Below are 24548 nucleotides of genomic sequence, written 5' to 3' on the forward strand. Positions count from 1 at the left end.
AAACTCACTAGGTACTTATAAAATGTCCCGGGGAAAGACCCCCCCCCAATATTTTTTGTAAGTCGGCATCCCTGATCCCCCCCCCCAAATCGCTCTCTCCAGCATACTCATGAGTGTTCCATGTTTAATCGACTTTATAATGAGTTTGCTTACCAAGTACGGTAACATAGTAACATGAGTATTTGTTTATTTTTTTCTATAAGACAGGAGAGCAGAATGTAATCTTTTTGATCGACCACTTCGTCACGGCGCAGCATTCGAGATATTTTTCGAAAATTATATCTTTATTTATGCTTTTCATGCACAGGTGGAGCTGCACGGATTCATGCAATCACCACTATCATCGTCAAAAGTAAGTTTTTAGTTCAAAAGTCTATAAGTTTTTATTGTTTACGCGAGATTTGCATTCACTTAACATATTCCTATTATTGACGTGTACTTACCCCGCGTAGACATTGGAGGAGGAATACGGGTACATGAGTAAAATAAAATAATTTTGAAAAATTAATATATATTTCCCTTTTCTTTTTACAGTTCTAAATATTTTAGAGTCTAATTTGCACTAGTCAAGTAATAGAGATCCCAGCACGGCACAACACTTCTCCACTGACCCCCAGCGCGCTGAGCCGTGCGGAGGACGTCCTTTGGCAGTTCTGCAAGATGATCATTCTGAGGCGGATGTTGGATTCACGTTGCGAGAATTTCTGTCTCTTTTTATGAATACTCTATACGCACACATACACACACTAACTCTGGTTTCCTAATTTCGTTATATTCTGCTCATCACGGGTCAAACAGTTTTCCCAATAAATGAACTGGTACCTTTTCATTTCGGTAAAAATCTAACTTCTCCTATCATAGCATACGTATTTTTAAAGCTCAATGCGACGAGAAAATTTGGGTACGGTAACGCACGTAGTATCTTGCACGGCAGGTTATTTAACATATTTATTAATAACTCTCTGGATTCTAGATGAGGAAGAACTTCTGTGTCTGACGTTTCGTGGATGTCTTCTTCGATTGTTCTCAGAGCAATGAGTTTCGGCAGGACTTTCTTCCTTCGACATTATTGGACTCTGTACCCCGAGTAAAATATGAAAGTGCTCCGCTGACATAACAGCGGAAAATAAGTTTTTCTTGCCCAGATTTTCAAGGGTTATGGGTGAATATTATCAACCGATAAAGTAGCTCAAAGGCTGGATGGCCATGATTAAATAAAATTGGGTGTAGCTGCTGATTGGCCGAAATGGAAATTATATTTTTATGTCCTAAAGCGGAAGTTATTTCATTTAAAAATGAATTAAAGCCTCCGAAACCGGTTTCATTTGTTGGCTACCAAAGAAACCATTGGCTTAAACATATACAATTCTTATTTTCATTTAAGAAAATTAGCAGCCCCTCCCAATTTTGTTCGATGAATGAAGGCTGAATATAATTTTGCTCCTATCCCTAAGTAGATACCTACTTTTCAAAAGCTATGTAGCAATTTTGGGCCACCAAATTTCTTTCTTAAGCATTCCCATGAGTATTTCATATTTTATCGAGTTCTCGATCTGTTTATTTTTCACATAAAGGCAGCATATTAAAGTAGTGGGTGAATATTTCATGGTTTTTGCACCGGCTGATGTGGTTGATTTGTTCCAATTTTATAATTTCCGAGGCGGCCATCGTCTTCAGGAGTCTGGAAGCTGTAACAGCTGACATTTCTAACGTACATTCCGACTGGTTATCCATTGATTTATATCCATCTGCATTCATCAAGAATGGAATTTGCCATGAAAAAATATTTGACTTAGACGGGATTCGAATCTGGGTCTCACTATTGCAGGTCAGCTATTCCACCAGTTCCACAACCAAACCATTTTCTTCTTCCAAAGTGAATCTCATCCTGAGATCCGGATACGAATCTCGGCTTAGCATTAAAATATGTTTTATGGAAAAGTTCATCCTTGGTGTACTTAACGTCGCACCCAGGCGCGTGACTGCTAACAAAGTCACCTGATTATATTTATAGTTCTATCCTTATTCCCTGATTCGATCCAGCACCGGCCACACAAGTATTGCCGAGGGTGAAGTCGATACTATTTTTAATGATCTCCTTCATCTAGTGATCTCAATATCCCAGTGCATACATAATTGGTACAGTTTCACTGCACGGAAACAAGAGCATTTGTTTACTTTTCACTCGGATTTAAGAACACGGATGTTACTCATTTCGCAGCCATTAATTTATTCTATAAAATTATTAATAATTCCCTTGCTTCTCCTCTCCCGGTGAACGTCTCGGCTAACTGCGTTGTGGCATTGAGCTGCTCAGATTTTTTTCTTTGTGAGTGAGATGTGTTGTTTTCCATAGTAGCATTACCATAGTAACAAGATCATTTGTTTGACTGAAAGGGATCGGAATGAAATTAAGCTTTTTTATCGTCCGTTATTTATTGCGCCGCACCTGATTATGATAGGAAACTTTTGCTTTCCCTTGATTTTCCTGAGCCGATGGATGTCTGAAACAGCGAATGACATCAATGTGCCTGCATCTCTATGAATGTTCCTTGGATATGTATTCAGCAAAAGAAGAAATCAAACATTGACCATTCATTTCAAAGGGAAAATATTTGGTCCTTGGTGCCTGCCTGCTAGATTTCGATAAGTTCTTCGCGTGAGTCCTAAAGTGTTTCAATGTGCATCTACTGGCCTAGGTTGGACACGCTACGATTCACTTTCTCTTTGTGCATTTTTTCTCGCTCTGTGTGTGGCACTCGTGTGCTGTGGAAACTCAAGGTATGCGCGTGAGGATGTGGATGGTGAGCCAGCGAATCATCTCCCGCCACACGACCAGCGACTGGAAGTTGATCATGTCCTCCGTGCTAGACAAACAGCGGATCCGGAACACATCGCAGGTGCGGGCCCTGGGAAACAAGCATCATACGTGACATTAGCTGCACCATTTCTTTTTCCATACAGTGATGCAAACTATCAACCAATAATATTAGATCTATGTTCTATTACCTTGGTCATGGTGAAAGAAAACCCAGTACTATTCCACAAACTTTTTATTATTAGCTGTCAACTAGTTTCGACGTTTATACTGTCATTGTCAAGACTAACAGAGCAATATCGTACAACGCCCAAACTTATACATCCAACAATAGTGTGAGGGAAGGAGGGGGGAACTAAAAGAGGAGGAGGCGAGTTGGGCTTTGTTGCCTCCAACAATGCCCAACCTCCCTCCTGATAATGACGGTATAAACGTCGAAACTAGTTGACCGCTAATAATAAAACTTTTGTGGAATAGTTCTGGGTTTTGTTTCACCATGAACATTTCATTGTTCCACCAAGTAATCGCCCAAATCAGTTGATTTTATTCTGTTGCCTTGTTACCTCATGTAGTCAAATTTCAAGAAATAAACGAATTAGTACCGAAATACTTGGGCATTGATGCAAAACTATTCGACCGCGATTAATTCGTAAATTGTTCACAAATTCAATTCATATTTAAATTATTAATTAATTACTATTATATCACTCATTAACAATAATTTTTAAATGTTATATTTTATTATTGTGAGATATCACACGGTGAGATAAACACGTCTTAAAATATGGGAAGCATGTCGTTTTCCGAAACGAAATGACGGAAATGAATCCAATGGCGTGGTGCAGCTCCCGAGAAAATTCAATTCCGAATTCATCGCTATTCCTAGACACCGAATTCAATGTTATTCCTGTGGGAGTCCTTGAGTTATAATTTAGTTAAAACCCGTGCAACTATGCATGACACACCGAACGCACCCTAAAAATCCGATGGCTCTCTATCTGGAGTAGTTTGGACAATAAGTTGATTACTGAGCGAATTACTTAGTCTGGACCAGGGGTGATCTGGCCAGGTCGGCTGGTCGGCGATCGCTGAGGGCCCTGAGTTTAGAAGGCCCCCACAACGCTCGCGTCTATCGTAAAGTGTGTATGAAAGTTGTAATAAAAATGACTCGGATTACTTAAACCGAAGTTTTTTTGAAATTATGAAATTCTAAGTTTTCATTGATTTTATTTTTTTACAGCATACTCAGAGTAAAAAGACATAATAATAAATAAATAAAGGAGTCAGAAGAATAAAAAGAACCTGATTCTATTTTAAAAGGGTAATTCGAGGAGCTTATTTAGACGTTTTTTTATATTTGTATAACTAAATTTTATAAGCTGAGAAATTCCTACTTTTTGCTCTATTTTTTCTGGCGAAATTTCAAATTTTATTAACTTTTATCTCGTATTTATGAGCCAGCATAGCGTCAAAATCCATGCAATTTCATATCATTTTCCGGGGGAGGGCCCTCATTCACCCCAGACCACCCCTGGTCAGGACTCGTTGCTTGAAACAAGGGATTAATGAATGGCCTAACGAGGCAGGCCTTGTTTTGCCGGTGCTGTTGCATCGACGTCAGCAGTGTTGGATATGAAAACAAAAATCGGAAAAGAAATCCTAAAAGCTCGAGAAAGCACCAAAATACGAATGAAAATGCTTTTAAATTTCGAAGTTACTCTCCAATTACTATTCACAACTGCAGTCGTCATTGATTATTATTTTTATTTCTGGTTGTTGAGAACATCTGCAAATCGTACTTCAAAGAAAAATGTGGTGTTAGCAGGTAAATAAGATTTACAAAACAATACGACGTGGCAAAGAAAATCGATGGAGAGAATAAAAAACTTAATTTATTCAGTCACCTAATAAAAAAGTGTCTGTCCTATATCTTGATTGAGAGCACCATTGAAAAGCAAATAAAAAGGTCAGATTATGCGACACGGGGGGAGGGGCCATTGGTGGCCAGTTACATTATAAGTAGACACTGACACATGGTCCTTGTAAAACTGCATGCATTCTCCAACGTTCGTGGCGATCGTTAGAATAAGTGTATCAATGCATAAAGAAAAGGCATACGTGCATTCGTTTTTGTATATATTCAAATGCAGATATTTTTATGTGCATATGTATATGCATATCTGAATAGCGATGCCTTTCTACACTTTGATCACTCAGACTCGCTTGTGAAAAAATAGGCACCTTTATATGTCATGAAAATTGAAATCCAGCAAAGACAGAGAGATATTACTCATTTGGTACGAAGGTACGTTCAACGCCTTTGAGCGACTCGTTTTAATGAGAGAACGTGCTTTTGAGAGAAAAGGCAAGAATAAAAAAAAAAACTAGTTTCGCATTGGGATTGGTCGATTTCTGCCCTTGCCACGTGTATCTCGAATAAATCGCGAAAAAGGTCGCTTGGCTCCAAACATTTTAAATTTGGTGAAAAACGCATAAGATAATCTCGATAGAATAGTTTGAAAATTCATTCCCAAAAACCCGAGTATCCTCTAATGCAGAAATGTTCACGGCAGAGTATCTTGCGAGGTATGCTTAGTGTTGTCCAAAAAATGTCCCGCACGGAACCTATCTTTTAAATAGTATTTTGATTTGGAAGTACATGGAAAATGGCTTCCATATTGTGTTTCTTAAGCTCTCAGATTGCAATTAATGAATATAGGGCATGGATTTTCCTCAGTAAAATAAGTACTTATAGATGTTCCTTTATTTTAAAAATGCGTTCATTGTGCAACAATGCAGTTGCTTAAAACAAGGGATTAATGAATGGCCTAACGAGGCAGGCCTTGTCTTGCCTGTGCTGTTGCATCGATATCATCAGTGTTGGATATGAAAATACAAATCGGAAAAGATATCCTGTAAGAAGCAGAAGAGTTTCTCGGGTTTTCCACCGGTTTATGTTCTCCATGTCTACCGACGTTTCGAAATGCGACTTACTGTTCATATGGGGTGTATACATACGTGTCAAATTTTGAAGAACGGCATTCAGAAGATCCCCTGAGGATGGACAGCAAGTCGCTGCTCGAAAAGTCGGGAGACGTGGAGAACATCAACCGATGGAAAACCCGAGAAACTTTTCTGCTCCTGATACGCACTGAAAACCTAAGATCGTAAATCCTAAAAGGTCGAGAACGCACCAACATACGAATGAAAGTGCTTATCAATCTCGAAGTTACTCTCCAATTACTATTTTTGTGTTCTATTTTGTATCGTACTTCTATTCAAAATGTCCCAAACGGAACCTGAAATGGCTGCCAGGTTCTTTGAGTCATCCCTTTATTTCTAGTTTATTGACAACACGAGGCAACAAAACTTTTATATTCAGTAAGTTTCATTAGCTGTAGGTGGCCAAAATTTGGGATGTCTTCTTACCACCAAATCAATAAATGACGATAAATATTTTTTTTATTAATTTATTTCTCTCTACTTGTTAAATTCTAATGAAAACATACTTCATCATCATCACTGGTCAACAATCCTAGGATCGGTTTGACCAGTATTTTAATCTCTAAGTTATACTTGAAAACTTCCTTTTAGTCTCACAATCAGTGCGGCAAAACATTCGTAATACACGGGTAATATTTTGTTAATATGTCACTGTTAATACGCCACCGTTAATATTTCAGCCGTAATTAACTATTACCGTGCCATTCCTCAAATATAGGAGTCTAATTACAGCTTTAAATATGTTAAGGTGATGAAGCAATTTATGAGGACCTACATTTGGAGCATGCTTCTTTATGGTAGTGAGTCATAGAGGCTCACTGCATCCAAGAAATACATCGTACAAATACATTCTCATTAAAATATTCTCTCGTTTGAATGAGACATGATAGATTTAAAAATCAGATTAGCATTGAATTAAGCTATTTACTAATCAAATTACGCGAATTGGAATGGAATTTGGGATGAGATTGTTGTAACCCCATTTCAGCGGCAGTTTATGAATACTATAAAATCATAACGGATAATCACGAATAAATTGTATTGCATCTTGCTCATCCACTTGAAACAAGTAGTATTTACATTCAGTACTTTGGCAATAGTGATATCATGTGAATAGTTTGTGTGAGTACTGTGGAAATTCTAAGATGAGTAGTAGAAGAGAGAAGTATTTTGAATTCCTTGGTTAAAAGACAATTTATTTAGCCAAGTCATGAGGCGCGATGGAATAATGATAATTTTCATTGAAGGACAGATAAAACCGCTGAGGTAGGCTACGGATGAAATACACGCAGCAGGTGATGAAGAATATAAAGAAAAATGATTTTGTAGGTGTTAAAAGATATTAGGTGATAAAATTGAGTGGATGGATGCGTCAAATAACTTTAGGATTTTTGAATGCTGATGGTAATGATATTTCTATGGGAACGGACCCAAATAGATCCCTTTTAATGTGCAGATACTTGGCTTCCATTGATTTCCTTCATGGAATCTGAACGCCATAATTTGATATTCAATCCCCAAAAACTCCGATTTTTTGCTAACTCACGCAACCAGCTAAGGTGGTTAGAGATATGAGAAAACATATAGTTGACGGATGTTGGATTTGGCCGAAATATCCATTTTGACGTTGTTTCCCCTACCTTATATTTATGATCATTCAGAGATATGCGAAATGAATGTTATTTTCGTCACTAACGGCTTCCGGGTACAGCTGCGTGTTGCGCTTTGTCGTGCAAGCTTTCGCAACTGTTAAAGGGCGCATCATCAGGCGATGAATGAAATTACGGAATTTGTTGTCGAATGTTATTTTGCCAATGATTGGAATTTTTGATCGATTAAGCATTGACCGACTTAGCTCATCGATTAATTAATGTGATGTGATGTGGAAATAAATGTTGACTGCCAGTCAAAAATGTGTAGTACCTAAGCAATTACTCATCAAGTTAATACGTGGAGCCATTATAAGTGCAATATTGGAGTGATTTTATTCTGATATGTTTTCTCATTAAAATATTCTCGCGTTTGGGAGAAGCATGATAGATCTAAAAATCAGATTAGCATTGAATTTATCTATTTACTAGTCAATTAAGCGTATTCGAATGGAATATGGAATAAGATTATTGCTATCCTATTTCAGCGGCTGTTGATGATGATGAATGCTATAGCATTGTAACGGTTAATCACGGATGGACTGTTTTACATCAACGCTCATCCAATAAAGTGTGGAGGTGTTGAAATTTAGTACTTGACATGCTTAGTCACTGATGCAGTAAAGATTTAATTTAGAGCTGGAGTTAGATTCATTCGCTTCAATTGACTTTATTTTATTCTATGTTTCCCAAACATTAATTAGCTTAAATCGATAATTATACGGTAAAAATGAGCTTGTTTTGCGGAATGATGAGAAACTTTGAGAACTGCATTATTAATGATACTAAACTTAATAGCCACAAATGCTCCCAAATTTTTTCCACTGATTATGTTCTCACCCCTTATGCAAGCAATTAGTTATTTTTGCGAATTTTATGCATGCATTGCATATTATTTCAATCTTTATTTTGGTACACTGCAGCCCTCCATTACTTTCTATCCTAAGCTAGTTCTAAGACTTCACTGAGGCCCTTCTCTCCTTATCCTTTCTTTCCTATCCTCGGTTTTCTTCCCTTCGTCATCTCTGGCGACTTTTCCATCAATTTTTCCTTGTATAATCTTTCCCACGTAATCGATCTATCTCGTAATATGATCAATCTACCATGTTCTTCTTCGGCGTGCAATGATCTATATCATCCATTATTCCTCTTTTCTTTACATTTAATTCATTCTGTAAATTTAGTCTTCAGAATTATGGTATTTAATTTATTTAGGAATTAATAATTAAAGTGGTTTCTTTTTTTCGTACTAGAAAATGATTATCGTGTTGTCATCACTTCCTGAGGTCTAACGTGGTCTCATTTAAAGCAGGCGCAAACTTTCGTCCTGTTCATGGTTGTTAGGTGGTCGCCGAAGGAAGAAGTTAGGCTGCATCGTGAGTGTGTTGGAGATACCATTAAATTAATCACTGTTAGTTTGGGATTTTTTGAGAGACTATCTCCAAACTCTTTAATTACAATGTCCGCTAACTGCTAATTACATCGGTAAGTACTCCAAAGGACTTTGTGCTATTGTGCAATTTTTTAGGTGTTGAAGGCTGTTGTCGGTGCATTACATTTTTTCAAAAGTGTCGGAATTACGGATTGCACTAATCCATACAGCTTTCGGCCTTGATTCACCGAGTCCGTCCTTCCTCGGAGAGCAACTTGTTCCTGGATGTCTCCCTTCATTGTCCCGCGACTGTTGTTCGCTGACCTGGAAACTCATCGAAGCTCTTCGCATTGGCATTCAAGCTCAATCCATTGAAATCTGAAACAGCAGACTCTTCTCGGTAAATTAAAATTTACCTGTAAATTTTCACGAATAATTTAATTTCATTTCACGACCGGTTGCAATAAATGTTGTATTATGTCATTGAAATGGGCCGTTGGGTGGCATTAAAGTATTCGTGGGAATTTTCCAGCAACTTTTCATCCCAACTTTACTCTCACGTTGACGAAGTGTACCAACACCCGGGTTCCCGAAAAGTAACGTCTGATCATCTGATAGTTTGCTAAATACTATCAAATATCAGTGAACTCATTTTACAAAATTTCGAACGAAAAAATTAAAAATGTATTGCTTTTCTTTGAAATTTATTCCACGCCGGGTGACGATCGCTTAAAATGCCTTCTTCAGACCTCAGAACTCGTAATGTTTTGGCCGATCTCGGAATCCCTGTTTCTTCCACACACCATAATCACCTCTTATCGACTTTATCTTGCTGCCCCAACTCAAAAAAAAACTTTGAATGGAAGGTGATTTGAAACGACTCCCGAAATTGAGGCATATGCGACGAGTGAGCTGATGGACATCACAGAAGAAGCGTTCCAGGGCTGTTTAAAAAGTGAAGCAGCGTCGGAGTAAGTGTGTGTGTTTGGAAGGCGAGCGCTTTGGAGGAGACACAGGCATTCAACTTCTAAATAAGGTTCTTTTTCTTTGATGGCGTTTGTCGTTGTATTTTTTGAAAATCCCTCGCAGCAAACCAATCTCATGTGGTGCGCTCGTCTAAGATTTGGCTTGCATTATTCAACATTTTACGCTATCCTTGGAGAAGAAATTATCATCATATTAAGAATCGTAGATACAAAACCTTCAAAAATCTGAAAATGATAGTAATCCTAAAACGAATGTAAATGAATCCATGCATTTTGACGAAACCATGAATCTTGCATTTCTCAATGTCTGGAATTCGTCATGATAAATCATGTTTATGGCAAGTTGGGACACTCAGTTAATTTGAAATTCTAACCCTTGTGCATTCCAATACGATGCTGTTGCAACCTGTTAAGGTTGTGTGCCACTGACCCCCTTCTTAGCGAAAAAATGCATAAAAATGTTTAGATTGCGACAGAAACATCAGGTATCCGTATGCAAAGATTATAGTTTCTGATCACGCCCCGAAAAGCATGGACATTCTTTTAAGCTTAGGAAATGGCGTGCAAAACAGCATCCCAGCTTTCAAATCCCGCTAAAACATGCTCAATCGCACTGAATAATCACCAGCGCTATCATGTGTGTTTGGCGCATTCCCTATGCAATCCTTGGATACCTTATCAATTGAAAGACGCTTGTTTAAGTCGCTTGATGTCTGATTTGAGTGCGATGAGAAAACACATGGGAATAGCAAAGTTGATAAATTTGCAAATAGTACTGCGCGTGGCCAGTTGGCAGCGTTTCCCCCTCCGCCGTGGATTCCGTCGATCCAATTCCCTGACGGAGTGAGGGAGGATTCCGCCAATGAAGATCCACGGGACCACCACCCGCAATAGTCCCCCATCATTCTGCCGTGCTCAGCTACCGCTATCCAAAAATGAACCTTTACTTTAAAAGTCATTTTTCGGTAATTTCTAAATTAATAACCACGAAGTAGCCTATAAAATCTATTTTTTCGCAATTACCTTGCGCTAATTACGTTGAACTTGCCATAGGATTTGGCTAATTTTCTCATTTTCAACACTCTGATGTGGATGAAACGGTGTTACAGAGGAGGAATTGAGGAATTCGCGTCCTTGTCTGTGAGTGCTCCAAAACTTTGGCAGCCGATCAATTCAAGCCCGCTTTTGCTTCGATGAATTCGTGTGGGCCTTTTCCAGGCGTTCTTGCACAACTACCGAGCATTCTTGGATGCCATTTTACTGTTCCCTTTGGCTGTTGGTAGAGCTCCGTACCCATATTCGAAGAGATCGACATTCATCAAAATTTAGAGAATAAAATTACCTGATGATAGCTTCAGATCAGTTAATGTAAAATTTTATAGAAGAAAATTTGAAAAGTAGCCTTTCAAAACGGCATCAATTTAATGAAAAAGTAAGCTACATTTTAACGATTAATTTCAATAAATTATCTTTATCATGGTGCAAATTCACATTATAAGGTGAATAGCAGCTACATGGCAAGAATAAGAGAAAATAATTGTATTAGCAATCATTAATGAATATTCGTGCCACGAGATAAAGGTGTTATTATTATTATTATTATTATTAATTTATTAAATATTTTCTAAATTATTAAAAAATAAGTGTTCTTGCAAAGGTAGAATATTCAGCAGGGGTAATGATCAATATTACTTTTATATAATTTCTGGAATGACTTATCAAATATGGTAGAATGAGAGCTATATGTATATTTAAATGTACATTCTTGGCTTCTCACTAAAGAAAGTGTAGAACAAATATTGTTGTAAATGAATTATAAATAGTACTTTAGTTGTTTTTATTTCATGTACGCACTTAAGCTTTGGTTGCATAGATTATCAAGGTAACACAAAATGAACTACACTATATGTAAAGCATAAATATTATTATTTTGGATGGTAGCCTCAAACAGGTTATCCTTCGCGGCTACCTAAAATTACTCAAATTTGTATTTGTCATGTAATTTGTGTGTGGAGTAATAAATTATTATTTATTATTATTATTATTATTATATTGTAGAGAATGAAACTGTGAAGCTTATCAATGAGAAAAATTTTGCTTTCTGAAAGCCGCTGTTACCAGAAAAAATGGAATGAGGCTAAAGGACTCACAAGTGCCAAAATATTGTTTCCTAACCTGCTTTTAATGAATCTGAACTTAGCTTTGAAATCAGTTACTTTGATAAAAACTAATTTTGAGAGCGCTCATGAGTATACGCTAGCTCTCTGCCCTAAAGACGCCAACTATCTCTAACACAGATTTTGAAAAAAAATGCTCCACTAGTGAAGTGAATTAAAATATTTTATCCATTTTCAGCTTGCAGCGCAGCTGATGCAAAAATAGAGTAAAATTAAAAGGAGAGTATAAGTTTGAAAACCTTCTCATTACAAATAGCTTACGTTTTAATCAACCAATATTTGCTTTAAAAAGTTTTATTAATGCATGTTAACTCTTAGCAATAAAATTGTTTAAAAAGTATTCCACGAGGTGCTGTGAAGAAAATAATTAATTCAAAGGGTCACGAAGCAAATTCATCATCCCGTTTCCAGCGTAGGGCATCTTTGAAAAGAGAGCCGAGGGAAAATTGAAAGGGGATTAAATTATGGCCGGATGTTATGTTGGTGGGTAGAGTACGGTATGCTTAAATGGTCTACTTATATTCGTAATGGCCATTGAACATATTGAACTACCACTTCACGGAGGAGCTGCATACCCTCGAAATCGGATTGCAGCCGCTTCTTGAAATACGACTCCCTCTCTGTCCCTTTAAATGTTTTAACTTATTTCACCGAGGCATCGCTTATATTCCCATGAAAAGTCTTCATCCTCCTCGTGAATACGCAAACGGGATGGAGTGAAAAAACTTGAGCGATATTTAATTAGTCGCACAAGTACTGATGTGGAAAAGAGAGTAACTAATTAAGGTAAGGAGTTGTGTCTCATTTTACATGCTTATTTCATGCGTCTGATTTCAAACTCAATATCTGGAAAAGCGTGTATTGAAGCGCTTTGTTATTTAGTTTTTTTCATTGGATATATCCATAAAAAGCTCACCCATCCATAAATGAAAACAGTACTCCATCGTTTGAGTCGTCCGTTTTCGGTAGTAAATTCATTCATGAGCTTCAAAGGCAAGCACTTTACTTTAAACGGTGTCTGCTCAACTTCCAATGCTCGAGAGCTCCGCGACTGGTGGTCGTCGGCCCCTCTTTTTAACGAACCCACCTGTCCTGTCCCCTGAAGTTGGCCTCCATGTATGACAACAGCCTGGCTCCTTCCGTGGAGTTGATCAGCTGCGACGTCAGGTATTGGTAATTGCCGGTGAATCTGGGGACACAAGAGCACCATTAAGTTATATTTATGATTTTGAATGAAAGCTGAATATATCAAAAACTCATATTTAAATGAGATGTATGATCTCATCGCCCATCATACGTTCTCCGAATGTTTCCACTAAAAAGTTTTCAGGGTATGAATCAAATTGCACCAGAATAGTTGCAAGTTATTGCAGACTTTAATTTAACGCAGTATCTTCAATTTATATCTATCAATTTGATTATTCAATCATTCGGCGTCAACGGGCATCACCTCGGCTACCCCTCAGAGAACCAAAACAAGTGTTCTACATTGACAGATGGCATTAACTTACACCTTTCATCCGCACATGCATGCTTCAATTGGTAACCATTTCTCGAATGATAGTGAAATTGCGCAGTGTTATGATGTTGTCTTGAATCCTAAAAGAAATGTAAGTAATCTCTATGGTCACAGGCTCAACTTTGTGGAAGTTGATTTCAATAAATGCAAACGAACAAACTTTGCATTAATCCACCAATGTATTTTCGTGGTGCGACTAGTTTCATGACGCCGCTGCGTCGAAACTAGCCGTACTGCGAAAATAAATTGTGGATTAATACTAAGTTTGTTTGTTTTTATTTTAAGAAATGTAAGGTTGTGTTTAAGCCATTTTTGTTGCTTTTTCCTATGATCAGGGCAAATGAGAAGTTTGAATGGGTTCAAATGAATAAAATTGCTAGTATTTAAGATTAGATTTAGGACTTCACGTTAACATTAATATCAGTGATTATAAATTGTGTGTGTGTTGGTTCATCGATCAATTGAATGACTCCTGCAGTTCACTTGATCCACATTAACTTTGTACTATATTTTTTTCAAAATGGAGATAACGAGAATCTAAGTATCTAATGTTTATCCTTAACGAAAGCCATGTAGAGTGATATTGTTTTTTATGCTGGAGAGAGAAACTATTATTCTCAGTATTTCTGTTTCCAATTAATAATTTTAAATCTTTGATTGCTAAGTGCCACTACTTGGAATTGTGTAATTATTTTCAGATGAATGTGACATCTCACCCTGCTTCCTCTTCCAAGACGAAGCTCAGCGGGAAGAAGCGGTCCGGAGATCTGGCAACCTCGCACAGCAGTCTTTGGCGACAGTCTTCGGAGAGAACGCCTAGGCGACCGAAGTACGCGTCTAGCTTCTGCAGACGGGGACGAAACTGCCGGCCCTTGAGTTGCTGGACAGAGGGAGGACAAAGTAAGTGCCAATCTCAGGCTAATGAAGCGAGAAAACACACCCTTCAAATCCAATAGTTCGACACCATGGTAGCATTGATTCTCAAATGCCACCCCAAATAACCTTATTAGGGTAATTGTTAGAGTTTTCAAACAAGTAAAAGTAGTTCCATGCTAGTTTTAAGGCTAAAGTGTTAATTCTTTTTCATAAATCACTTTTACATCGCGAAAGTCAGACATTTTTCTATCCTGTATTCTAGACATCAGGCAAACTTCGTCAGGCCAAATCAGATTTCGCATTTGAACCCACATAATGGGGTAAAATATCATGACAACAAAAATATAGTTCACACTCAATAAAAAAATTCAGCCTTTTCTATTACGTGTACATAAAATCAACATAGTTGAATAGCTTTAAAATTGCCAAAGCAAAGGATCACATTTTGAGCACAATGAGCTCAATCACATTTTATAATGTAATTCAGCTCATTAAAAGAATTCCAGCAATCCTTAATGGCTCCTGCATCGGCCAACATTACACTGATGTTCGTTAATCTTCGTGGTCTCTTGTTGCCGGATTGTGCTTCGATCAAAGAGCGCTCCACCTCTATGGATAAAAGTGGCCCTCAGCTGTAGGTCTCAAAGGGGAGTCAGGGTAGCCAAAGCAATAAAGGTAATCGTAAGCTGTGTATCCATTGCTACCTTATGAAAGCAAATACCGTGCGGTTGGCAGGGGATTCAAACGTTCCCATTGGAGTCCGGAAAGTCAAAGGAGGTTGAGAATATCTGGAGGCGCTGTTTTCGAGTTTTTAACGTGGCCAAAGTTCCGCCATTTTGGTTTGACAATAATTGAACTTTGTCACCTCAAAATATCAGTCGGAGACTAAGTTTTTTTAAGAAAATAAACTACATTGAGTGAAAAATGCTACCATAATCATTTGTATTTCGCCGGCGATTGTAATTTTTCTCATCATTCGCGATACTTCTGTTGCTGTATAAACTCAGTGTCTGTTAGCCTTTTTACCGGTGGCGATATCCTTGAAACTATACTTTATTACTGTAATTGTTAGATTTCCGTTGGCCTATAATAAAATTTAACACCAGTATAAGTACAGGTAAATGACAAGTTTACCCCGTAAAATTTTATTTTCAGCTGAGCTGGTTGAATAACGTAGCCGTGGTGATTGATGATAATTTTTCTTGGAAAAAAGATGTTTGAGTCATAACTTCGCGAAGCCTACCATTGAAGTAAGAAGAAAAGGTTTGCATTGTGCGTTCCATAGGTTATTTTAATGTATTGGCGAATTATTACCGAAAATTTCACCAGATTGCATTGGCCCTTATTGGATTGCTAATGTTTTGGTCAAAGTGGGCGTGGCTTGTCCTACCCAAGCACCCCCATTCCGGACACGCTTCGCTCCACGCTCGCAACCAATGGTGCCCCCTCCAGATATTTACAGCCTCCTTGGATCTCCTTGAGGAAAATGAATGGTCACGTTCACCCATATGCATTCCTCCTTGCAGCAGTAGCGGAGCGAGGGGGGATTAGGGGGATAAACCCCCCCCCCCCCCAGAGCTCAGAGAAAATTTTAAGTTTAATTAATTTTACTTAATTTGATTGATATTACTAATAGAAAAGTGTAAGGATTAATAAAATCTCCCTCAGAAAGCCGTAAAACTCACCATTTTGAACCATTTATCTTACAATAGAAGGGATTACACTACCAAATATTAGGCTTGATTTATAAAGCACTGGGTGTAAGAAAGCCTCTCACCAAATTTTACCATTGAGCGCTGAATAATTTCGCCCCTAGAAGAGTTTGAAGTTTCAACTTGAATTCCGCGCCAAAAACGTATTTCTCGGACGACGCCATGTTGATGACGTGTGAACCTCATGATATCCGCATTGCTTGCATAAGGAGTGCATTATCGAGGCGTCATTTCGACTATAAATAAATGGTAGATGAAACAGAGAATTTTAAATGAGTGGGAGGAAACCTTACGTGTACTGTTGTGTGCCTAATGTGAATCTACCTCTCGCTAAACACAAGAAAAGTATTTTTGTTGTGCCAAACGACCCAGACCGAGGAAGGCGGTGGTACGACGCTGCACGGAGACAGCATATTCCTTCAGAGATGGACTGTTATAGAATTTGTGAGTGCCATTTTAATGTAAGTCTTTTCTGCTTCTCAATGGGATTTAGTTTCCATTACTCCTTTTGTTATCTTTGGCCACACATCGCAAAATTTCTTATGTGCTTAAATTCATACGCGCTCAACGGGAAATTTACTATTTTATTGCAAATATATCACTGTTTCAATTTATGTTGGATTTAATGATTATTTCGTGTGCATTTACTACATATTTGCCCTGGTTTTCACTCTTTGTTTCTATCTTGCACATTAAAAGCCAACTACTGTAACGAAAAGGGTCTTCGACGCTTTCCTGGTGATGTGTCAAATAGTACAAAGTAATACATCAGAACCACAAATTTGTTCTCTAGGAAATGCTACGGTATCGTATTACTCACAACAAGCAGAAATAAGCACATTAGAGTCACGGTGCCGCCAGATTTATTAATAGAAACACAAATAGTAAATCATAACTTTTCTGTCTTTTTTAACTTTTCTACTCATACAACAAAACATAGAAACCAAAAGCAAATGCGCACTGAATGAGTACTAGCAAATAGCTTCACCTATCATCAATCGGACAAGAATAAGTGTCAAGTTATACAATGTAATGTGTGACTCCTCTCGCCAAACTTCGCTGACGTCAGGATTTTATCCACAATTTTTTTCTTAATTTAAAAAATTTGCATTAGCTTCAATCAAAGCATATTATTAGTAATGACAGCGAAATTACGAATGCAAAAAACTTTCTGTAACTAAGAAAGAAAACCAGAGAACAAGCTGAAAAAAATTATGAAAGACAGTCCTGATCCTTCAACCTTCACTAGCACAGATCAAGCCGATGGCCACTTGGCCGCCTCGGTAACATAAAATTACTCAAAAAATAATTATTATAAAAAGTAAGGGTAAAAACCGGTTCAAGTATACAGTAAATGCCTAAGAAATAATCATTACATCCTGCATAAATAGAAGCGGAATGGTAAATTTTCAGTATAAAATAATTTATCCGATTGAGTGCATAAAAATATATTCACTCACAAGCGGAATGTTAGTGGAGCACAGCAGAAAACTACGAAAGGAGTATAGGATAATAAATTTCCTTTAGCAGCATAAGTGATGCCACAAACTTTGTCCCAAAACTTTTGAAAGTGACTGTACGTGTAACTCAGATGTATACATAAGGGAACTAACGGATATTTTCACGAAAAAATGCCGATCTCTGAGTTCCTCTATCATTTTTATGACAACTATTTACTATTTTTTATAGCACGAAACTGACTTGAAGAATTATCAGGAGCACAGTTGACCAAGGCGAGAACTCTGCTTTAAAAATGCTGTTCCAACGAAATTTGAATGCTAATCCTAAAAGAAACGAAGAGAACCCCGAACTTCCTCATTTCAGAGAGCAAGCAAAATAGCTATAACTAAAGCACATGTTTTAATTAATTTCATAGTTTACATCCGGAAACTAAAAACGATTAATACGTAAAGGATTTTACGATGGTATGTCCACAAATTAAAGCATCCACTATAATTGCCATGATCACAGTCTCTCTGAAAACTGTAAACATTTCATCTTAATAAGTTTCATTTCAATGAAATAATTGGTTTTGGGACAAAAAAAATGTTCAGAGCCTCGGTTGATAATATCAGTACATTTCGAGAATCAGCCATAACAAAATTAACGTTTTGTTTCACCATAATGATAAACTTTTGGCCACTATTTCCACGAACCCAATGTGTTTACTGCTTCTTCAAGAGTCACTCCCGCGGCATTTATGAGGTTCACACGTCACACGGCGTCAGCCAATAGAAATACGTTTCGCGTCGTGGGCGTGGCCAAAGCCCCTAGCGGACTTTTAAAGCTACTTATCTCGGTTAAAAATCGAATTTGAGCTCTGAACTTTGGCGTTTGTGTTTTTCATTCATGTCTTTTTGGTTTAAAATAACGAAATCCAATTTCTAATTTTGAGTGTTCCCTCCTATTCCGAAATTTACTAGTCTCGCACCTACCGCTTATGCTGGTGGGTATTCCATACCCCACACACCCCGGTATTAGTTACACCTTAACCCCCCCAGCCTTAATTCCTAGCTGCGCCCTGCATTGCGTAAAAATTATGGCGTTATGAATTATATGAAGGTTGGTGGAATCAATATTATGTCAAGCTTATATTTCTTAGAGGACCGTTTCTCATCAATATCACCTCGTTTAATTATTTCTATGGTACGAACTAAAGCTCTTTTTAAAAACTGAATGAAGTGAAACTGCTGAGACTTAAGTGACTGCGAAGTAGAAAAGATTTTCATCAATCCTAAGCTCGCGGAACAAGCAAAAATTGTTTTATAGAGTGGTTTCATTTTATTTTTTATTGCCTAAATCGAAAGATTATTACTCCTGGAGTACCTACGTATTTCACGCTTTTATATTTTTAAATGACGACATACATTTTTCGCGATTAAATGAAAAGTGAAAAATGTCAAGCGCGCGAAAACGCGACGGCTAAGTATGAATGCTGAGAAAACTCCGTGTGGCGTCATTCTGGTTCCCGCTGTTGCCTTGTGAGGGGACCTTGGGGCGAGGCTTTGAGCGCTGATACGGCGCAGGATGCTAGCAGGTAGCAGAGTACCCTGCTAGCTTGTAGCGCTTGGCTTAAATAAGGATTATTAATACCTTATCAAACGAAGGAAACTTTCCGACCATAGACAATTTTAATAGGTGATTATTAAGAGATGTTTCCCTGAGCTCTTTTCCTCATGCATGCATTGGTAATCTCAGACGATGTACAACCCCTTACCACTCGTATAGAAACTGGTCCATGTGACGTCACGTGGAGTGGCATCGCATGGGCGCCAATCTGGGCTTTTTCAATTACAGTTTAACTTGACCATTGCAATTCGTCTAAACTGGGAATGATACTGATGATGAATGATAATGAATGAAGAATATAATACGATAATGATGAATAAACTATGAATACACAAATGGTGGGTAACAAATCGCAATCAATGCCTTTCGTTTTCTTTGATGAAGGAAACTACCCTATTATGGGACTAGAGAGCGGTGATGTACAATTATAATTATTAAATATAATGCCGTTTATAATGACGTCATTACATTATGGCAATTAAAGATGGCGATTCTAAGGAGCCGAATGGTTTAACCCCTCTTTGTAACTGGCCACTTGCGAGGGGAGGGTGGTAAACAAATGATTGTCAAGCTAATCACCCTGAAGTTCATGGGTAATAAAAGTGGGGAAAAGAAAATAATGACAAATTTAATGCTTGTAAGGAAATGTTTCACATTGGTAACATCTCGTGTCACCCATTTCTCAGGCATAGCAATTAGTTTCCTTCAAATTGATACCTATCCAACGTTGAAATAAATTTATAAATTATCGTAGGGTTGTAAAGATGGGTAATATGGTTTTGAGTAAGTAAAAAAATAAAATTCACTCTTGTGTATAAAAATTCATGAATGTAAACATTATAAAAGCACTTTTTACCTATTGCTATGTTTTTTCTCTGCTTTAATCCTATTTCAACTAAGGTTTCCTATCTGATGCCGCACTCTTCTCGGGTTCTCCTCCGGGTGAGTGAATTTAATGCTGCCGAAGTGAATGTCTCGTAACGACTCGTTACCCATCCTCAGGGGAAATGCCTTGAAGACAGGGGTGGTGCTTAGGTAAGGCAGTCCTTATTGCCTGGGCCTATCAGATTCCCAACGTTTCGTCTCTAAGCCGCTGAGATTTCGGAGAGGTTCTCCCGTCCGGTTTTTTTAGCGAGGGTCCTTCACCTCCGTCTCTTCTTTGGTTTTGGTGGCAGGTGCTCCTCTCTGCTTGTGGAAGAGCATGGCCGCTGGTAGCGTTCATGCGGCTCTTGAAATGATCCTCGATCGGCTCGATGGCTGTGAGGGTGTACAGGAACTCCCTGGCGTAGTTCCATCCTAGTTGCAGGATGGTCCTCAATGTTGAATTCCCCGCCACCCGTAGAGGCTGACTGGAACCGAAGCTAGACTGTCCGCTGGTTTTATACGGGCGCTGGTGGTGGGAAATTGGTTGAGCTCCGACTACTGGTCGGGAGGACCGCTGAATGATGAACTTAAACCGCCGACCGTTCGCTCCGCTCTGCCCATTTGCATTCTTTTTAGGATTCTATTCCAAAAGTTACTGATTGCGTACCCCAAATCTTGAATTAAGTGTCTTCTTTCTATTCTCATTTATATCGCTTCCTTCGGCAAGTGATCCCAAAAATGTCCTGTGTGCCAGAGAACACTAGCATCGTCCCAATTAATGCGATGGTCCTGACTGAGGCTATATTCAGCCGCCAATAATATAACCGGGCGTCCAAGTCAAAAATGCCTCCGATGCTCCCTGACGGCCTTGCCTTGAGGATGGTAAAGATTCGCTGCCCAATATGTTGTTGGTATGTACCATTAAATTCACTCAGACGGTTTAGACCCAAAGTAGATGTCGCCGGGAAAGGGAATCTAACTTGCTTCCCATCTATACAGATCTCCGATTGTTTACGAGTAAATTGAAAATTTGTAAATAATTATTTTATGTCATACGATCATCCTCTCACGAAAATAAATTTGAAACATGAATCAAAATCTCGTCGCTGCAAATTTGTTAAAGCAATTTCACAGCTGTAGAACATAACCCCTCGAATCTGCATCTGTAGTTAATCATTTGTTATATTTCTTAATACAAACTGTCTGCTTGAAATTTTATAACTCATTCATGAATCACTTACTGTCTTCGTTGATTTGAGATGTCGAAGTTATTACTGAAAAGTAAGAAACTTTTCGTTTTTCCGTTACTTACTATCTATAGAGCGTTCCACATTTAGTTGACAGTATGGGCTCTTATGGAGAATCGTTTCCCATGTTAATCTCCATAAGGCCAGGAGCGCGGTGTTGTCAATAACAGCACGAAAATTAATGTTGCGTTATGCACTGATTAAAAATTGCGTTCTAATGTAGAAAGAGATGCTGCATTCATTGGTGTCAATAGTTTATCGATAAAAATTATAACAAAAGCTATAAAAAACATTTCCTTAAATATCCGTCAGAAACTTATATTTGTTTACTTTGTCTTCTTCTCGCAATTTCTACCTGACCGTTGTCTGTATTGAATTGAATCTTCTGCAAAAATTTCTTCACACTATTTTCTCCTTAAAGGTCTTCACCATTTGTACAAACATTGAGTTAAAATGTTGTTATGCCGACGTAACACCCTTTAGGACAAGAAAATTTTGATTTTTGCAAGGTAAAAAGTAGTCGCTTACTAACTTACGTTTCTTACGTCGTAGATCCCTACATGCTGCGTATCAAATGTGAAGAAAACTACAAGGTTATTTTTGGTGAAAAAATCATTAACTTACATCAATTCTGAAGCGAGTTACAAGGTTTTGATCTTAAGAAAAAAATATTACGTTGCCGCTGGGCCGGGCTTCTTGCTTTTTCTTGCGCGCAGAGGGAAAATTCTCGGGCGGAAAAGGAGTTTTTTGTCAATGCATACTATGAAATATATTTATCTAATCGTTCGATATCCTAAACAGAGAATACTCATACGTCGTAACAGCAGTGTTTTTATCTGAATACATTGATACGCGAAAGTAAGCAAGCGGCTTGGAAATAAGACGCTTTCGCCTTGGGTGTTTAGGCCCCATCGCGGAAACCAAGAAAAAGAATCTCTCATAATCTGTGCGAAACACTACCCCATCCAGTGCACGCCTTTACAAAAGGGGGCTTGGGTTTTTTCTGAGTTCCTTTCATAGGGCACCATAAAACCTGCACCAAAAGCGACCCTAGCCGAAGGGGCCTTGGGAAGAATTTACGAAGGCGTTCAGTTTGTCATTGCATTTTTTTGGAGTGAACAAGTGTTGTGTGGTCTGCTGAATTTGAGAATTGTGAAGGGTGTTTTACACTTATCTTTGTTGTAACACGCCCAATCAATATGTCCGATACAAAGAAGAGGAGAAAAGGTGAGAAGCTCATAAGCCGCGAAAGACAGTTGGTGCTCAAAGTCTTCTCGTACTTAAGGAAATCTCTCAGCATTAGTGAGGCCTGCCGAGAAGCTTCGAAGGCTAGTGGGTGCTAGAAGTTCACTATTTACAGAGTTAGAAAGGAAAGCTCCCGTGGTCCATTGGTAACTCCTTCAAAAACTGTAGAAATTAGACAGCCTTACAAAAATTCGAGAGCAGTGATTTTCGACGGTTTGGTGAGATCGGGAATTAGAAGGAAGGTACATGAATCCTTCGTGAAAAATATTCCTCCGACTTTAAAATCCATCTTAAACTCGGTAAATATGGATAGTATTCTCCCAGATTACAAAAGGACAACACTATATCGTGTTCTTTTGGACATAGGCTTCGTGTACGAACGCAGGGGAAAAGAATCGTCCTTATCGAAAGGGATGATATTATTCGTTGGTGGCACAATTAATTATTTAAGGCAGCTAAAAAAATATCGTCGCGAACACAGGACGAGTGTATTCACAGGCGAAATTTGGATTAATGTTGGACAAATAATGAACATTAGTTTGCGAAACATACAATTAGAAAATCCGCGTCAAGCTTTCCTCGCCGGACTAAATACTGGGCTTGGCCCCCACTTCCTGAGGAGGACGATTTGCAATTATACACACAGGAATGGAAAATGGGTTCATAAAAGGAGCATCGCATGTGTTTCTGTACAAAAAGAACTCAATGGATGAGCATGAAGAAGTGGGTGGCGAGTGTTACGAGCGATGGTTTGAGCACTCACTTCTTGAAAACTTACCCGAAGGATCAATTATAGTGGTAGATAATGCCTCTTATTACTCAAGGAAATTGGAATCCTTGCCTACTACAAGGTGGAGGAAAGAGAACATTAAGGAAATTAGCTTTGAAGAATTCAGCTCGAAAAGAGATCTTTAATTTGCAATAAACCAAGTACGGGAAAATTTTGAAAAATTAAAGATTGATGATGTCTTGTACAACATCGCCTTTCATGTAATACTAGCCAGAGCCAAAAAATATTGCATAATATGGGAGGAATAGAAATTTTGTCTCATTCAGGAGTGGCGATAATTTTTATTATCCTTCAATTTATTGTTATTTTTTACATTACAGATTATTCATTATTCAGCTTGTGCATTGAATAAGTACGTACATAAAATAACAAAAGACTTTTCCTTTTATATTGCAGCAAAGGTATTGCAATTTACGCTAAAAAATTCCGTAATTTACGCCGTCTTTCGTGCGATCCCTAACTCCTTTTTGAACCAAACCGTTTTGGCGCTCTATTATGTGTGATTGCATACGCTGTTAGGATGCCTGCCGGCGGAGCGGAAGCTTGGCAACACTGTTATCCATAAGGCCCGTACTGTCAACTAAATGTGGAACGCTCTATAGTAGTTTTATTTGCATGGTTTCATATTCGTGTCCTTAGCACTTTCCCAGTTTCTGGTCAGTGGCGGCTCGTGAGTCAAATACTGAGAGGGGCACACCCCACCGGGGGTCAAAATGTTTGAATATTTTGTGTATTTTAGTGAGTTTTTAAGGCAATCCATGGACTATTATGACTCAATAATACATAAAACAATCACCAGCACTAAAATACTAACAATCACTATCTCGATTAACTCAACTATAACTAAGTCTGTTTAAATTGAAACAATTTACAAATAATAAGTCCACTGATTACCAAAACAAGGTATTCTGCAACACCAAGATTATACGGCCGCCGGCCGGCGCAGCGATGTCATCTCACTAGATATGTCGCTCTGCGAATGCTTGGGCGGCGTCCCAAGACTTCCATAAGGCACAAGCTTAGACGCGTCATAGCACCAGCAGCCCCCACCACGACCACTCTTGATATAACAGCATGGCAATGGATTGGGGCATTATGGCCAGTGCCCCGGGGCTACAAATGTGAACTTCTCGCGCTATTATAGCGTGTTTTTCCTATATTTTCGATGCATGCGATTGAAAAAGCACTTTGGTTAGTTACATGTATAATTATAATTGAATG

General features: G+C 38.3%; 1 protein-coding gene across 1 annotated transcript in view; it reads right to left on the reverse strand.

Moving 5' to 3' along the window:
- Positions 1–494: 494 nt before the first annotated feature.
- LOC124153277 overlaps positions 495–24548 on the reverse strand; it is a 62676-nt gene continuing 38622 nt past the window's right edge. Inside the window, exons 5-7 of the mRNA XM_046526373.1 lie at positions 14241–14404; positions 13093–13194; positions 495–2909 (exon numbers count right to left, since the gene is read on the reverse strand). Coding sequence (XP_046382329.1) covers positions 2777–2909; positions 13093–13194; positions 14241–14404 — 399 coding nt within the window. The 3' untranslated portion in view covers positions 495–2776. The remainder of the gene's footprint in view (positions 2910–13092; positions 13195–14240; positions 14405–24548) is intronic.

This window comes from Ischnura elegans, chromosome 2 (assembly GCF_921293095.1).
Source record: "Ischnura elegans chromosome 2, ioIscEleg1.1, whole genome shotgun sequence".
NCBI lineage: Eukaryota > Metazoa > Arthropoda > Insecta > Odonata > Coenagrionidae > Ischnura > Ischnura elegans.